This window comes from Protopterus annectens, chromosome 6.part0 (assembly GCF_019279795.1).
Source record: "Protopterus annectens isolate FY-2018-M chromosome 6.part0, PAN1.0, whole genome shotgun sequence".
Classification (NCBI taxonomy): domain Eukaryota; kingdom Metazoa; phylum Chordata; order Ceratodontiformes; family Protopteridae; genus Protopterus; species Protopterus annectens.
This window is the reverse complement of record NC_056737.1, coordinates 804851383-804870564: the sequence shown is the minus strand read 5'-3', so window position 1 is coordinate 804870564 and position 19182 is coordinate 804851383. Positions and strand designations below refer to the sequence as shown.

Genomic DNA, 19182 nt, shown 5'->3' with positions numbered 1-19182 from the left:
CGACTCTCTTGAGCTCAGAGCCGGGTCGCGTCGGAACCGAGACTGTCATAGCGTCGGAGCCGATACAATTGTCTTCGGCTCCGTCGTCGGCTCCGATTTCTTCCTTGGAAGAATTTTGGCGCCGGACTTCCCTCGTCGGCTCCGAGGGGGTGAGTGGCATCGGACCCTTGTCCGACCCCCCTCTCCCTCTTGGTGCTTCGGCGCTGGTGAGTTCGGCTCCGACATCGGCCTCGGAGCCATCACTGTCGGTGCCGAGGGAGGTTCTTAGCTTCTCGGAGCGGGGACCTCTGGCTTTGCCTGACAGGGGTGCATTCGAGGTCATGCGGAGTGTGTTAGAGCCTGGCTCTACTCCACAGTCGGCTCCGTCCGCCCCTCCCTCTACGGTGCCTCAGGTCAAGTCGACTCACTCCCTCATCCCGGACCGCAGAGAGCCAGCCCCTCAAGAACCCCTGTGGGATTTCATCCTCTTCCGAGGCCTCTCCTGATTTGTCAGAAGAGCCCCCTCGGAAGAGGAAGTGTAAGAGGAAACACATTGACTCACCTGAGTCCATCACGTCTGACACAGATTTGGATGATTCTGAGGGTTCCCCCCGTTCCCCTTCTGAAGATGTCTCATTTGCAGACATTCTAGAGATCCTGAAGCAGAGGGGAAATTGGCCAGCCCTCAACCCTTCGGAGGACGAATCTGTGTATCTTGAGGCGTTTGGCTCTCGCCCTTCCACCTCCTGGGTGTCCCCGGTCTTTGACCCCCTCATGCAGGTGGTTGCTAAGAAGGCATGGACGGCTCCTGATTCAGTGGACCCCACTCCCAGGAGGCCCTCTAAGTTCATAACGGCACCAGCAGACAAACAGTTCTTAACAAAAGGAGTTTCTGTGGATGCTATGGTGGTAGCTGCTGCCACTAAGAAGGAGCTAGCTGATCCTTCAGTACCTGTCCATCCACCTAACAAGGAATCTAGGTCCATGGACAGGTACGGGAAGCGGATGTTCTCGTCAGCGACATTTACCATGCGTTAAGCTGAACTACCTATGCCATTTTACTCGTCTTCAAAGGGACTTGATCAAGGAAGCGAGTGAAATGTTAAGGACCCTACAGCTGCGGGTTTTCAAGATAAGATGAACACGCAGCTGGCTACCCTTAACTCCATAACCAACTCCTCCATGCCTTCTTTCTTACGCGGCTGATGGAGCGAGTAGAGCCGAGGGACAGGTGTGGCCTTACGTAGGCATGCCTGGATGCAGCTATGCAATTTTGCGGACCCCTTCAAGGCGTCTTTCACCAACTCCCGTTTGATGGATCATCTCTCTTTGGTCCTCAAGTGAAAGAAACCTTGACTAGGTGCGAAACTGATGGCAAGACCCTTTCTGCCGTCGGAGTCCATTTTTCTACTCCTTCTAGGCCTTACCCCAAAGGCCAGAAAGGTGGAAACATGTGGTTCCATAAACAATCTCAAGGGACTTAAGCCTGACGACAGAGTCGTTTCCCGCCAGAGGCAGAGGCGGGAATAACAATGGTAGACGTCGCCCTAGGGGCAGGGGGGTCCGCAGAACCAGGGCAATCGGGAAGCCTTCCCTGACAAGCCCTTTCAGCATCCCTGAGGTGTTGCCCGACTGCCCACCTTCGGAGGCAGTCGGGGGAAGATTGTCACTGTACCCAGAAGCCTGGCTATCCCTGACTCAAGACAATCAAAAAATCCCTTCCAGATGTTCCACCCGCTCAAAGGGATCTAGCGGTTTTGGAGATTTCAAAACTGCTTGCAAAAAGAGCAATTCAGCCAGTTCCAGCAGACCAGCAAGGATCCGGAATCTACTCAAGGTTCTTTTTAGTTCCAAAGAAAACAGGGGACTGGAGACCAATTTTGGATCTCAGTATCTCAGTATCTTGAACAGATCAGTCAAGAAGACAAGATTTCGGATGGTCACGCTGCAATCCATCCTTCCCCTTTTGGGCAAAGGAAACTGGATGTGCTCAATAGACCTTCAGGATGCGTACTATCACATAAAAATGAACAGACGCTCCAGAAGATTCCTCCGCTTCAGGCTGGGAACCAGTCATTTTCAGTTCAGGGCCCTGCCCTTTGGTCTCACCACTGCCCCCCGGGTGTTTACCAAATGCATGGCAGTGGTAGCTTCTCACCTGAGACGACAAGGATTCCAGGTGTTTCCATATTTGGACGACTGGCTCCTCACAGCTCCCACCAAGCATCTCCTTCTGATGGCCAGGGATTACACTTTTCGCATTTGTCAAAAGTTAGGCATTTCAATAAATTGCGGAAAGTCTGTTTTGTCGCCTTGTCGTGCTATTACTTTCATAGGCGCAAATCTAGACACAGTAAACATGTCTGCGAGACTAACACATCAGAGAATAACAGACATTCACAAACTGGTCTCACTCCTTTTCAACAACAACAGAATCAAAGCCAGGTTAGTTCTGAAAGTGTTGGGAATTATGGCGGCCATACCTCTGCTTCCATTAGCCAGATTCCACATGCGGATCCTTCAATGGATGCTCTTTACTCAATGGTCATACCAGCAACTTCCAATGTCTCACACCATTATGATCACGCAAGCGTGCAAAATCATCTCATGTGGTGGATGTCTTCCCCTCAGCTCTTGTTGGGAAGACCCTTTGTTCCACCCTCCGGTTGCTATTCTGACAACGGATGCCTCCCTGATCGGGTGGGGGGGGCATTATCAGGGCAGGACGGTCCAGGGCACATGGCAACCAAACGAGTGCCACTTGCACATAAATGTTCTGGAGATGAGAGCAGTGCTTTTAGCGTTGCAAGCCCTTCAAGACTCTCTTCCCTTGGGAACGATTGCAATCCAGACAGACAATATGTCTGTAGTGTGGTACATCAACAAACAAGGCGGAACCAGGTCATACCCCCTGTGTCGAGAAGCACTCAGATTGTGGCAATGGGTGATTTCTTCTCAGCGGTTTCTGATAGCAATGCACATCCCCGGGAAGTCCAATCAAATTGCGGACAAGTTGAGCAGAGCTATCCTCATGCCTCACGAGTGGTCTCTGAAAGACTCTGTTGTGAGAGAAATTTTCCTCAAGTGGGGTCAGCCTTGCTGCGATCTTTTTGCTACTCCCCAAAACAGCAAGTGCAGAGAATATTTCACTCTATTCCCTTTACCAGGCCAACCCAGCAGAGACGCTCTAGTCCAAGTTTGGCCCCGGGGACTTCTGTATGCATTTCCTCCCTTCCCACTAATCTCTCAAGTGATACAGAAAGCTATCGCTCAGAAGGCCTCATTGATCCTCATTGCTCCTTACTGGCCTCGACAGGTTTGGTTCCCCTTTCTACATCAGTTTCTTTTGGAGCGACCGTGGAATCTGGACCTAGTTCCAGATCTTTTGATCCATCAGTCGGGTCAGTTTCATCGCTCCCTTCCCTCTCTGAACCTCACTGCTTGGTTCCTCCAGTTCCAACCTTAGCCAGGCTTCCTCAATTATCTCACTCCGTTCGAGATATTTTGATAGCTTCCCATAAATCTTCCACTCGGAAGATTTATTTGAGTAAGTGGAAACGCTTCACATATTGGGCTCAAGGAAAGGACATAGATCCTTTCACTGCTTCCATCCAATTAGTCCTTGAATTTCTAGCTGAACTCTTCCATGCAGGTTCATCTCGCTCTACTCTTAAAGTTCAATTGGCAGCTATTTCTAACTTTCATGTGGGTATTTCTGAATCTGCCTTAATGTCCCACAAGCTTTGCAAAGCCTTTTTGAAAGGAGTTTTTCTTCTCAGACCTCCTATAAGAAATCCTCCTTCTCCTTGGGACCTAAATTTAGTACTTGCTTCTTTGATTCTTCCCCCTTTCGAACCTGCAGTCTCCTGTTCTTTAAAATTGCTATCATGGAAGACTCTTTTTCTGGTAGCTATTACTTCAGCTAGAAGAGTTTCAGAGCTTCAAGCACTCAGCTGTCGACCTCCTTATCTTTTGTTTCATAAGGACAGAGTATCCTTACGAACTAACCCGTCCTTTTTGCCTAAGGTGGTCTCGACGTCAAATCTAAATCAAAGCATTGATCTCCCTGTCTTTTTTCCAGAATATTCCAATAGGTCTGAACAAAAATTACACTGCCTGGACGTTCATCGTCAATTGAGGTACTACTTGGATAGAACTAAACAATTCAGAAAATCTGATCAACTGTTTGTCTCCTATGCGGAAAGCAGAAAGGGACTTTCAGTTTCAAAGGTATCATTATCCAGATGGCTAACATCTTTGATTTCCCTTGTATATGAAATTAGACACCAAAAACTGCCTAATAAACCTAAGGCCCATTCCACCAGAGCTTTGGCTACTTCTTTAGCCTTCCAAGACAGACTGCCTATTGACACCATTTGTGCAGCGGCTACTTGGGCTTCTCCTCACACGTTCATTTCTCATTATAAGTTGGACTTAGCTTCTAGGCATAGAGCTAACTTTGGTTCCACTGTTCTCAGGAGTCTGTTCCGTTAGGCCACCCGGGACAAGGTGCTAGGGACGCGGTCCCATCCAGCAAGAATGAAGGCGAGATAGACAACTTAACATATAGAAGTTATGTTCTTACCATAACGTTCCATGTTAGTTGTCTTCTTCTCGCCTTCTTCTTGCGTCCCACCCTCCTTCCCCCTGGCCTGGACAGACCTAGAGGAGTTGTGATTGTGACCTCTTTCTACCACCTCTTTCTTAGGCATATGCTGTTGTGCATATTTCCTGGTTCAGGATGTAGGTCACCCTTCTTTCTTCCTGTTGTTAGAGGTGGACTCTGTTTAGAGTTATTCTGTTACTTTTATAAGCTGGGGTTAGCTTACAAACGAGATCTGAGGTAACTCTCGCCTAGCATTGTGGGATATAAGGGGAGCCTCGAGCCGGTGGAACCAACTCTCGAGCTTTTAGAGTGGCCGAGTCGGAGCCGAGGTCGGCTCCGAACCCATCCAGCAAGAAGAAGGCGAGAAGAAGACAACTAACATGGAACGTTATGGTAAGAACATAACTTCTATTTTACAGTCATAGGCCAAGGCGTTTGACTGTGCTGTGCCCTACATTTTGAACTTTTGTATGTCCTTTTTGGTAGTTGTGGAGTTTTGCAGTACACTGAATTGAAGTTCTAGTCTACTGTGGTATTTTCTACAAGCATTCCTTTACAATGGTTTAGTTTGGATTGTGACTGTCTCTTAACTTCCCCAGACGTTTCTTCCAAATTAGATCTTACTGTACATGCAGTTTAATTAGCTGCTGTTGTCAAGGTCTAGAGTTCTCAGGAGACGGATTTTTAGGAAGTAGATAAACTCCTAGTTGCCTTCAACTTTCTATATTTTGTTCAAGGTCAGGAAGCCACAATGCTTGTTTATCTCTCAATCATCGTATGAATATCTGTAGCACTGGTCCTTTTGTCTTTGATGGACATAGTGCACTTGTACTGTGATCACCATAACTGTGGTTATTGAGATACAAGGATCAGCATTAGCACAGAATGATCATTACTGTATATAATAATGTATAAACATCTACCCTACCTTCTGCCTGTGTATTCATATGTCTTTGGCTTAGTTTATATTTTTGTGTCTAACTGATGTTGGGGCCTGTTGGATTTTAGTGTGGTGGGGTACATAATTTTACTGTGTGATTTTATCCTGTTGACTAACTTTGAAAGATTACTGGGCATTAGGTTAGATAGAATATTTTTTTCGTAACTTAATTCCCAGTCAGTTGACAACACACAAACCAAAAAAAAAAAAACAAGATGGTACAGGTTATGCTGTCCTTTATTAGTGGACTGATAGTTAGATGCTGCAGTGTTGGAGTTAATACCCCAAGGGACATCTGACTGCTTTTCAGATCTGGCCTGAATATTGATATCCACCTGTGGTTAGTACGATTTTTATGGATACATTGAAACAATGATCCTTCTATTCAAGCATCTTCATTTTTGACGAGTACCCTTGCACAAGTGAACATTTCTTTGCTGTAAGCAGTGGGCAAGGTCTGGTGGGGAAACCTAGACAGAGCTACTGCTGAGTGCAGCAAGTGAGTGGTCTCTGGTCTTAAAATATTGGGGGATAATGGGGGGAACTGAACTGGGATGAGACTCTTAACATGGGAACAAATCCTGTATGTAAATCTTGCTTCCAGATTGTTTTAAAGACATGCAGGCTCTGTGTGAGTACCTTGCATAGCATTTGTATCACCCAAGTGAGAGTAATAGCACAGTTAGGAGTGTGTAGTGAATTGCATTATGTCTGCTTTGCAGTCATCTTCTGCCTCTTTCATGACTGCATCTCATGCTTCTCTGTTGCCCTTTACTGTTTTTATAAGATTACCATATCTTTCCTTTTTTCTTCTGCGCTACTGTTGCCTACTAATTTATTTTCCGTTGCAATCGTTTCCGAAATCACTCACACAATTTCCTTTTTTATTCTTCCTGTACTTGTAAGGACTGCTTTATAGCCAGGTAGCTTATAACCTTCTTCTTGTCTGTCTCAGTTTTCCTCTTACACTCTTTAGCATGGCTGCCAACATTTTCTGTGATATTCCCTCTTTTAACTGTACAGTTATTTAGATGATGATAAAGTATATGCTTGTTGATGTAGAATTTAGTTCAAAGCTCATATCTGAAGTCTTTAATAAAAACAAGAGAGAGAAGAATCATTTTAGGAGATTCATGAAATTAGTAAACATCATTTATTGAGAATGTTGTAAAGGAGTTATTTAATTTCCTTCACAGAGAAATGTAGAGCAGAACTTGACTGGTGCATCCTTTGGTTCCTCCGTTTTTAATTTGATGAATGCTATCATGGGAAGTGGGATCCTTGGATTGGCTTATGCCATGGCTAGTACAGGAATACTTGGATTTAGGTAAGAAAAAGTATATTTTTTTAATCAAGTCTTGCAATTAAATTGACCATGTTAATAGTATTTTATATTACAGCTGCACATTTGGAGATTAGCATTGTATTCCTGTTTACTAGAATGTTTTTGAGGTGTACACTGAGCAAACTGCACAACAGCTGGCTAAAACTGTCCACCTTGTATTTAAAATTTTGATGCGTTAAGATTGAAATTTATTTATTTATTTTGAAATTAACTGGGATAGAGCCCAGTCCCATTTGACCTATTTCCGTCTCAGCCCAGGGTAAACACAGTAGATACATGATGTTATGTACAAAGTGAAAGACTAAATGCGATATGTACATGTATTATATATGAAGTGAATATCAGACTTGGTTTGAGGGTATAAAGACAATAGATAAATGACCAGATATACAGATTGACTGACAAAACACAATACATATATGCACTGTACACCAAGTGGATATCTTAGTTGGCATGTTGAAAGAATCACAATGAAAAAATGAGTCTGGACAAGATATGGAGACGGAAGTAAGGTAGGAAAAGATTAAGTTTTATGACCAGAAAGAGGGCAGCTACATATTAATAGTCTTGTAATGTGCTTTCAGTTCTAATCAGAAAATGGCGTAAGAGAAATGATCTTTTAAGAAATGAAGGGAGGGATTGCCTCAGTTTGTGGCCAAGGACATAGGCAGCAGGGACTGTTCACTGAAGCCTAACTTGGGGATTTGGAGGAGAGGACTGGAGTGTTTAAGATTACTAAGGTTTTATGTTGGTGCATCTGGGCAAGGTCTCATTCTTGATAACTTTAAACAGTTGAGAGGTAAGCAGAGAGTTGTTTCACAGATAGTTAACTTTTTCAGGGGGTTTGCAGAGGTATTAATTTCTTGGGGAGAGAGTGATGAATCTGCAAATAGCATTTGAGACGGTTTAAACTGCAAATACATTTCTTTTAGAGGCTGCATCAATCAGGAAAAAACATATTCTAGCTGAGTCAGTAAGATACCTTTATGTGTGGCATTTCTATAGGGTCTGGAAAGAAGAGGGGTGATCCTGACAGCCTAGAATAGGAGAGAGTTGATTTTGTGTGTGTGTGTGTTGTGTGTGTTGTGTTGTGTGTGTGTGTGTGTGTGTGTGTGTGTGTGTGTGTGTGTGTGTGTGTGTGTGTGTGGTTCAAGTGGAAGTGGAAATTTAGGAAGTGGTCCAACTAAATCCATAGGCATTGGAATGAAGTGACATTTGCAGTAGTATTGTCCAGATGGTCGAGGATTTGTAGAGGACTGGAGACAGAAGTGAGCTTTTGCTTTGTACAAGAAGCATTGTTTTTTGTTTTAAAGGAGTTGAGCAGTTATTGGTTATCACTGACACACACTGAATAATGTTATGAAAATAAACCTGAAGTTCAAGTTCAAGAGGAGAAAGAAAATTCATCAACATAAACCAGGGGAGGGAGATGGGTTAAATCAAAAGGGAGTTTGTTAATCTTGATAGAAGACAGGAGGGGACAGGTGCCAGAATAGATCCTTGGTGAAGCCTTTCTGCAGAGGGACTAGTGGAGAGTTTGATGTGGTGAAATTTAGGGAGAAGTTGCAGTTAGAGAGGTAGTTTCTGAACCAGGGCAGTGTGTCATCGCTAATGCTTAATTCACTGAGATGATATAGGAGAACTGAGAGACTGACAAGATCATAGGCTGTGATAAGATCAATAAAGTGGCTGCAGTAATTAGGCCTTTTTCCATTCCAAGAGGCATGTTGTTGGTGAATGTCCACATAACTGTGGATGTACTGTGACCAGACCAAAAGACATACTGCTTTTAAGAGAAGAGGTAATATTAGTTGATGTTTTGAGAGAAGAGGTAATATTAGTTGATGTATTGAGTGAGTTTGAAGTAAAGTAATTTTTCCAGTCTTTCATAAGGTAAAAGTATAGAGATGGGCCAGAAGCTTGAGGGATTTGAGTGACTGGGTTTCTTAGGGAGAGGTTTTACAATGGAATTTTTCCAGATATTAGGGGTAATATTAAGTGTAGTACACATGTTGTAAATGTTTTTGGGGTTATGATGATGTTTCTGCAGTGATAAATAAATCATGGGTGAAGGTTGTCTGTACTAGGGGGGATATCAAGTTTAATATGTTCTAGCAATGGGTGTATGTCCTTGACATGTATTAGTTCTGAAATAATGATGGGAGGTATTGAAGGGAGGTGGAGGACACAGAGGCAGTTTGAATTGGCTACAATAAGGAGTGTGAAGGTTATTTTAATTAGAAAGGAAATCAGTGGCAGTTAAATTGAGAGGAAGGGAAATTCATGGAGGGAAGCTTATTCTGTCCTCTAAGACATTTCACTTCTCTCCAGAAGTTTATGGGTGATTTTATTAGAAAAGTTTGGTGTGATTTCCTCAGGTGACTTTTATAACAGCATGTTACATTCTTGACAAAGTTGCATAGCTGGGTGTACCATTGTCTGTTTGTGGTAGTGGGAAGGGCTTTCCAAGAATGCTGTGCCTCATCTCTGAGCTGTAGAAGGGCTTTAAGCTCGTAGCTTAACCATTTATTAGTTTTTTGTTTGTATAGTCATGGATTACTGGGAAGCAGGAGTTTTGCAGGTCGGCCAGTTTAGATGTGATTAGTTCAGCAAAAGTGTTAGTCAGATGAATTCTGCACTGGTGAATTAAGTGCATTGAGGAGAGGGTGGTTTTGAGTTTAGTGTTAGGCTGTGATCTATTACAGAAAGATACGTTTTGGGGCATATTTACATGAGTGATGACTATGGAAAATGATAGGGTAGTGGTCATTGAAAGATGGTGGATGGATTGTATTATTTCAGATAAGTGAAGGTGTGTTAATACGAGATCTAGTAGGGAGTGGTGAGACCTATTGAGGTTGTGTTTAGTAGGATGAGTTGTGAGCTGGGTGATGTTGAATTTTATGAAACAAGCATTTAGCTCACTGGAAATGAGATTCAGCAGATTGAGATTGAAGTCTCTAACTGTTATGAGATGTTTGATGTTACTGGTTGAGGAAATTATTTCTTTTAGTAGGTTATTTAGCTTTGAAAGTGAGGGGGGAGGCAGCAGGTATCCTATAGTGAGATGTAGTATAGTATTCTTGAGGAAGAGCATGGATACAAGTAGACAGTCAGAAGAAGTATCTTTGTCAGTGTTTTGAGTAAGTAGTTGAATGTTTAAGTGTGTCTTGTACAGAAGGAGAGCTCCATCTTTTTTTCTGGAGACTGTTCTGGGGTCGAACAAGTAGTTGTAACCATGGGAAAAAAATGGTGTAAGGATAGATTGTTAGCCTTAATCCATGATTCTGTGATAGACAGTAAATCAGCCTTTTGTAAGGTAATAATGGCATTAATCTGGTATGCTTATGCTTATCTTATACTGGTATATCTTATACTTTGTGCATCAAGCTGAATGCAGGAGAATGGAGAAGGAGCTGGGCTTGCTTCAGTGTTACCTTGAAGACGTAGTAGGAGTATGAGGGAGGATGGAGGATGTGTATGTGTTGGTTAACTTTGAATGAATGCAGTACAGTAGTGTTAAGTAGGAATGGGTGAAGTATGAGTGGGGACTTGAAAGAATTTGTAGTATGGTAGGTACTGTTTGGGGTATAGTAGTGGGTGTTAGTAGGAGGAGAAAAGTGGATAGGACAAAGTGGAGTACATTTTGTGGTAAAGAAACAAAAAATGAAAATGTGCAGATAATTTACTAATGTTGGGTATTGGAAAGGAAAGAAAGATAGGAGGAACGTTGATGTTTGTGTGTGGGAGCTAAAATGTGCATCTTTAAGGGGCTGTTGATATGGAGTTAGAAGTGGGTGTGGATTAGAGAAAATAAGTGTAGGGAACTGTTCTGGGGATGCCTGGGAAATTGGGGATGGGAGGAAGCATAGAGGGCCACAAATCGGTGTCTTTTTGAGTTAATCAGCCTGTGCACCCTCATTGAATAAGAACATTCACTGGTAAGCTTATATGTAAGGTTAGTTTTATGCTCCAGAGAAAACATTGAAGAGGAATGTTTTAGGAAATTAAAAATAATACTAAATAGAATTCTTTCATGAAATCAGAACGGGGGGACCACAGCTTATTTAGTCTGTATAAATATTTTGACGTACACACTGAAGCTCTCAAGCACTTGTCAAGTGGGAGGGAAAATAGATGAAGAATGTAAAATTTCACTTGTAAGCCTTAGCAAGGTCACTTAATAGTGGTTTAGAACTTTCAATTACATTGAATACATGCCGCAGAAGGGCTGCAGCAGCAAGTACATTGCACAATTGTTTATTAATTGTGTGACCTGTCAGTTACTGTACTCAGTTCATTCAATACTTATTTAAAAGAAAAATGTTTCTATTGGCCAATCTGTAATGCAGATCAAGTCAATAGTTATAACTAGGAAAGCTTGACAGTTAAAAAAGCACTCACAGCTGTCCCCTAAAATAGCATGAGACTTTTACCTGCAAGATTAGAAGGAACAGACAGTACCAAACAAACAGATACAATAAAAAAAAAATGTGTGCTGGGGTAACCTTACATTGCACATTCTATGACTAGACTTTTCAAAAGGTAACCCTTCCTATACTAAAAATAATTTCTGTTTCATGCGTCTGCCTCTTTCTGTACAGAGCAGCATTTTCTGACAGTGAGGCATATGAACTCTGTTTTCAAATGTTGATCTTTAGCTTGTATACTTTTTAATATTGCTGCATTCCCTCCTTTGCTTCATTTCCTTTTAGATGTTTAAACATTTCTGTAATTTGTAATACAGCTGATGTCCAATTTTGGTTCTTCTACTTTGAACAGCCTTGCCTTTACCCTGTGCATTTGAAAGAAGATAATTGATAACTTCCTTTTATCTGCTGGCCATGCCTCTTCCTAGACAATCAATCTCAGAATCCTTCTACCTTTTCTTACTGTTGGCTTGCATTGCATTCCCACCAATAAGTAATTTTAAAATAGTTACCACAGACCCAAAATTCAAATTAATTAAAATTACTTCAAATTGTTTGTCTGCTTATTCCTTCAGTTTTGTTCTCCAATATGCTTAATTTGCATTTTGTAATAAATCTGAACTGACATCCATCAGTGAATGTTTCCATCTTTATTAAAACTCATTCTGTGCTCTTCATTGCATCCTGTAGCCATTTTGTATAGTTTCCTTTATTCACTGTGCAGTGTCATTGATATAAAGGGAAACTGAAAAGTGATAACTGTTATGAGAACCAAGTTTGTACCTCAGTCTGTTCAGGGAACAGCCTTGGGTAAACTGGTGCCTTAGGAGAAGAGACTCCAAGGAATGAAACTGAGTCTTGCTCTTCAGCTTTCTTTTTTCCTGCATCCTCTCAACACACTGTAACTGACCAAGACTACTGTCTATTAACCAGATGAATCTGGGGGACTCTGGGCTGCTTGGTGCCCAAAAGCCATGGGGTTACAGATTTTCTGATGTGCATTTTAGAGTTTTTTTTTCCAACCTTGTGATACATTGATGGCCTGAACAAAAATTGTGTATGGACAACAAATGTATCAGTTGTTTACTTTAGGACACACCATTGCAGTCTGTGCAGGTGTGGGCTGTGCTGACTTGATGCCACCCCAACAGGGCTTTCAGTTGTGTGTTTGCTGGTGCAATTATTTATCAATCTAATTCATTTTACATGAAGGTATCCTAAAATAAACAATTGCAGTGACCACTACCCACATCAACCAAATGCCACCCCCCACACCCCCTGCTGTGCATAACTTTAAGTGATTTGCAGGGAGTGGGGAGCAAGAGCCTCCCAATGTATATTGCACTGTCTTTTTAAGCTCTCATTTCTTGAAGCACAAAAATTAATAAATAATGATAATAATAATAATAATAATAATAATAATTCTTTAAATAAAGTACCCTTTAAGTGGATGGCAATCATCCTGAATCCTTGCAGTCTTTACTTTGCCTACATCACACAGGGGGTGGTGCTTGCTACTGCACATCATGATGTGTCCTAAAGTAAATAATCGCCAGAAATTCAATCATACTTTTTTTATTTCAGGGAAAAAAATAAGTTGTAGCCAACTTATAGTCATCAAAGCTGGCCAAACACCAATTCTTAATAAACTGAGAAGACAAATGCTTGTGAGGATATATACATCATATCTGTGAGTAGTACCTGACCCCAATGACCCACCTCAAAATAGGTAGTTAGTTTCTGTGTATACCCCTGATGTTAAATTGGGATTACAATTAAGGCACAAATGCCCACAGTCGTATTTCAATCTGTTGCAGTCATATTTATATACAGTATACCTCCTCATCCCCTACCCTGCAAAATATAGCCACCTTCTGTGTACCCTTTTCATGTCTGACTGAGACAAAATTGAAAAAACAAATAGAATGTAACACATTTACTATCAGAGATATATAAACAGAATGCTTATTTACTCTTCTGCAAAAGATAGCCACCTGTATATGCATCAGATGTTTGATTGTGACGAAAATTATAAAATGAAAAAAAAAAAATAACAGTAATGTTTGCAACGTTTTACTTCTACAGACAGTGCAGTGCTCCTGTACAAGTTATGGTGACTGTCTGTGCACCTGTCTGAATTTTGTGAGGAGAGTTAAAGAAATAATCACCACACCATCCCCAGCGCAACACAAGATATAGTGACTTCTGAGGTTTGAGAGTAAAGTTAAAGAAATACACAGGTATAGTAACATTCTGTGTACACCTGTAAGCAGGGTTGGTTTTAGATGGAGTTCAGGGCAGAGGAAATTACCAAGCCCATGTCAAAATATACTTATACAGCCTTGCTGTGTTGGGGTCACCAGCCCACAGAAGTTCTGAAGGTCTGGGTATTCTGTGATGCATTCCTTTTTTTTTTTACTGAGAAATGGCTGTTAAATAAAGTAAATGACAACAGGGTCAGTTACTTTCATCCAGGCAACCCCTGCCAGTTATATTCGCTTCTCTGTACTATTCATACATCTGATTGTGATAAAAGAGAATGACAGTGTAATATATTTCACCTTTGTTCCAAAAAGTTGCCACACATTAAAATATTGCATGCTGTTTTACATGATCACATTAGTCTTGCAAAGCCAAAATAATAAGAAAACAGAAGCAAGCAGCTAGTCATTTCCTTCTGAAAAGCAATACCAGGTGTCTTTTTAAGTAGTCCATCTTACTTCTCACAAATGTACACTAGCCCTGCAAAGGCAGATTTGTTTTAAACTGAGCAAATAAAAAGAGGGTCAGTTGCTTTTATTCAGCCAACTGCAACCCCCACCAAGCAGTTATAGTCACAATGTCTGATGTATGTGTAATATTTCACCTTCACAGTTCACATAAACAAGTTCCCATGCATTAAAGTGTTCCATTCTAAGTTGCTCCCAATAAATCACAAAGACAGAGGGGTTGATCACTTCCAGTGTCCCCTGCAAAAAAAACAATAACACTTGATCTGATGTCTTTTTCGTCCATTCCTCAACTGATAGAATCTTGAATTTGACCTTGGATCCAACTTCAGTCACTTCTACACTTTGGCTCTGTAGCTTGAGCTCTTTCCATTGTCAGTAATCCTCCTCTTTAGCCTGTATTACCTCAGATCTCGTTTGCCGCTTTAGCATTTGGACGTGGTCTACAGTAGCTTGGGTGTTATTCAGGTAAGTGTTTTTTTTTTGTTTTGAGCTTGTTCTCACAGGCTCTCATATTTTCATACCTCCCCCATTTTATATATATATATAAAAATATATATATATATATATATATATATATATATAAAAAAAAATTATATATCAAAAGGGTTATTTTTTATATTTTCTGTCTTTTTTTTTTCAAAGCTACTTTAGTCATGTTACCTGTGTTACAAAATATGTCACAGCATTAATTTCAGTATTTCATTTTTTCGGGGGGGGGGGGTGACCCTGTTTCTTCTCTTAACTGTCCATTTTAAGTATTGTACATCAGGGTCACCCTATTAACCAGACCATTGTTACATTTCCTTTCATTTTTTCAAATACTTAGTGTTATTAATCACACCCATGCCTGACCTTGTAAGGAGAAGTGTCAATATATCTACATCTTAATCATGATATTGCTTTGGATATATACTTTTGGTGATTGACCCTGGTTCATTATTATCTTTTCTATTGTGAAACTCGTTATACAAAGGGTGCAGTCCATATCATTCCTCTTATTTAAAGACATTCTTTTTTACCTGTAGTGTCCTCCCTATTGCTTAATTATCTGTTGATGTCTAGTTTGTTGCTTCTCCATTACCCTCATTTTTCCACTGCCTTCATGGTGCATTTTCCTTCTCATTTACTCTCTCTTCTAATTTTGCCATTAAACACAATACACAATGTAAAGCGGTCCCCAACAACAACTAATCCAAAATATGAAGTAACTGCAAACCACAAGATAAGATGGACTGCATAGGACCATAAAGACTCCCACTTCCACGAATATTACTGCATAAAAAACATTATTCAAAGTGATTGCACACTTTCATCCTGCTTGACAGGACTTCATCAGAATCTAAAATCAATAAAAAAATAAATGGCCTTATATAGCCTAAATCACTCTCAGTTAACCAATCATTACATCGTCTTAAAAATTAAAGGGCATTTAGCAAAACTGTTAGTAAGTCACCACAAAACACTAAAGGTGAACATTAAAACTTGTATTCTAAAAACACTAGTTAAAAAAAAAAGCATGAGCACTTTTATAATGTAAAAAACTATGCTCTACATACACACCATTACCTGTCTAAACTAGGCTACTTAAGAATATTCAGCTCTAAGTTGTAGAACAGGTTTCAAAGAAATATTTTCATTAATACCTGGGGGGGGGGGTAGAATCATTCAACATTAACTGCCACTTCACTTCTTTTTCTTCAAGCAAAACTTTGTGGTCACCACCCCTAGGGTTGACTGCTGATTTTTCCAATATACCAAATTTAAATGTATGGCACCCCAGACTACTAGACAGATGTCTATATAAAGTGTTGTTGGTATTTTGTTTCCTAATCTGATATGCGTGCTCATATATTCTATTTTTTAATGCTCTGGCGGGTTTCCCAACATAAAATGCTGGACAGAACGTACACACTGCTGAATATATGATGTATGTAGTTTTACAATTACCATTTTTAACGGAAACCCTTGTTTTGTATATATTCTCCATCTGTAACTCAACATTTCCAAAATGTAAGAACATTGACTACATGAGCCACACTTTTTGGTACCAAGGTTAACCCTAACATTTAGATGAATTTTTGCATTTTCTAGATTATTTTTCAAATTGGCTCCTGTTTTGTATACGAAACATGGACGTTCTCCTACAAGGATAAAAATCTCCCCATTGCTTCTTAGTAAATTCCACTTTCTAGTAAACACGTCCTTAAACTGTTCTGTGAATGGACTATATTCTAATAAAAGGGCCCTGTTGTAATCACTATCATTCTTGTTTTCTGCTAAAGGCTCAAAATGTTCCCCTAAAAGTGGTCTGTACCTGTCATTTCATTGGGATAGAACATATTCCACTGTGTCTTTCACTAGCTTAGGTGGATACTCCCTCTCAAGAAACATACATTCTGCCGTATCTAATTCCTTTACCACATGCTCATAAGTGGATGTCATCTGGGCTGCTCTGATGCATTGTCCTTTTAGACTACTTTTTTTCTGGCTGTAAGGGTGATAGTTGCTATATTCAAGGTACGAATTACTAAAAGTGGACTTACAATACACTTTGGATTTAAACCCTTTATTAGAGTGGGAGATCTAGGTGTCATGTGCGTAAAATTGAAAAAAGTATTAACATTCAAATATTTCATCAAGTTGTCTATTTCTGTAATACTCCCTTTCCAGAGAATAAATATTTCTTTGAAACCTGTTCTACTACTTAGAGGTGAATATTCTTAAGTAGCCCAGTTTAGATAGGTAATGGTGTATATGTAAAGCATACGTTTTTACATTTATTATAGAAGTGCTCATGTGTTTTTTTTAACTAGTGCTTTTAGAATACAAGTTTTAATGTTCACCTTTAGTGTTCTGTGGTGACTTGCTGACAGTTTTGCTACGTGCCCTTTAATTTTTAAGACGATGTAATGATTGGTTAATTGAGAGTGATTTAGGCTATATAAGGCCATTTATTTATTTATTGATTTTAGATTCTGATGAAGTCCTGTCAAGCAGGATGAAAGTGTGCAATCACTTTGAATAAAGTTTTTTATGCAGTAATATTCGTGGAACTGGGAGTCTTTATGGTCCTATGTAGTCCTCCTTCGCCTGTGGTTACTTCTGATTTTGCCATTGTTTACTGCAAGATAATCCATTTCTTTTTGTGATATTTACTGCTCTTTTTTGTAGTGATTTTCACTCCTGCTTACTTATTTCTATCATCATTTCCTTTACTTGTTCTATTGTTGTGATTTTTGTATTTTGGTACCAACCACAGTAACACTACTAGATCACTTCCAATATTGCTTCTGTTAGAGGTTCTTACATAGCTTTGTAAAAAGTTGGCTGGATTTAGTGTCCAATTTTCCTGCAATATTACATCCACTTTTTCCATGAATTTAGTGTGAAACCTTTGTAAACTCATGCAACTCAAGAAAATGCATGTTTCTATGTACCTGTCTGTTATAGTTCACATCTCAAACATGTTTTCATGACCCTTGGAAACATTTTTCATAGTTTTGCTGGAGTGTAAAAATATTTGTGTAGTCATTTCCAGACAAAACTCTGAAACCTCCTGTCTCTTGTTACTTTATTTATTACTCTACATATCTTATCCCAAAGATCTCTTAAATAACTTATTTCAAGGTTCTGTTCCCAGTCTTTAATCTTTTCTTTCTTCACTTTTCCTGCTCTACAGCTTTATTGAATTGAAATAGATAAAGAAATTATCTTGAGTTTTATGTACAATTTTGAATATGTGTACTATTGACAATAAAGAAAAAACACATTTAAACTATTTACAATGACACTATCCACAAATACAAGTTTAATTGGAAATTCTTATAGATATTGTTACATTACTATTAAATTATTTGTCTAACAAATCATATACTTTCTTCCACATATTGCTTACAAAGGTATTCCTAGAGGATCTTGCTCTTTTGGTCAATATCTCTAAATTACATACTTCAAAAAGTAAATTTTTGAATTCATTTACTGAGGGAGAAGATTTAGACTTCCAGTTTCTTGTAACAGGTTTCCTGACTGTTGATAAAATAGGCCAGAGCAGAGGCTGATTTCTGTAATACAGTTTGGAACAAGAGTGTTAAATAATATTAGTGATTTTGAGAGTAAAAATTGTCTGTAAAAATTGCTTGTAAAAAGTGATTAATGTCTTTCCCGAAATTATTGAATTCTGTACAATCATATACCATATGATTCCAGTCAGCATTAACTTCTTTATTACACCTCTAGCAGTGAACATTTTTCTTATTAAATTTATTTAAAGAAAGTGGGGTGATAAAAGATCTATGCAAATAATACCTCCATGTGAAAATTTTCCATCTTAGTGAATAAGTGGTTACACTAGCTGATTGTAATACATGTGATTTGTCATTATCTGTTGGGTGATGATTATTAATTAAGGAAAAATAATTCCAATAATTATCTGATATTATCTAGATCTAGTTTAATTGCTTTATATAGGTGAGATAAAATGTTCTTAGTTGGTGATTTATAGACAACACCATATACTGAATTAATTTAGATACTGAACTTTTAGTTGATAGTCATAGAATCAAGTCTATTTGAAACATATTTCCTACTTTCATGTAGATCCAACCAGGATGATCTGTCAAAATCCTATTCCTTTTTCAGTAAGTTAATAGTTTTCAGGCCATTATTAGGCATCATTTGGGACCAAAATATTACATTTTTTTGTTGAAAAGAATGCATTTTTTTGTAAAATCAGAGCTATGGGAAACAGGAGAAATAACCAATCTTTGTACAAATTGAATTTATATAGTTTCTAAACTATCTCAAAAGAAGAATTATATAATTTGATCTAAAATTCTGAGAGGAATACGTAGACAAATAATCTTTTAAGATCCATATAAAATAGTTAGTAAACAGCATTAATTTCTGTGATTTATTATTGTTTATTGCATTACTCATTAATATTTCTAGAATATTCTTCCACTTGGCCATGTATTTGATATCTATAAGAAGAGAAATTAATTTAGCTATTGTAGAGATTGAGTAGATTTCCAAATTAGGCAAAGCTGTACCTCCATTTTCCCAATTTTTCATATGATAAGATAAGGCTATTCTAGGTCTAATATGGAGCCATAAAAATTTATGTATCATAGAATTAAATTTCTTAATTAGTG

The 19182-nt window shown here is 39.3% G+C and overlaps 1 protein-coding gene across 1 annotated transcript in view; it reads left to right on the top strand.

Annotated features, from left to right (window-relative positions):
* SLC38A6 (solute carrier family 38 member 6) overlaps window positions 1–19182 on the top strand; it is a 1040054-nt gene that overhangs the window by 141816 nt on the left and 879056 nt on the right. The window contains 1 exon segment of the mRNA XM_044074482.1: window positions 6722–6852. Coding sequence (XP_043930417.1) covers window positions 6722–6852 — 131 coding nt within the window.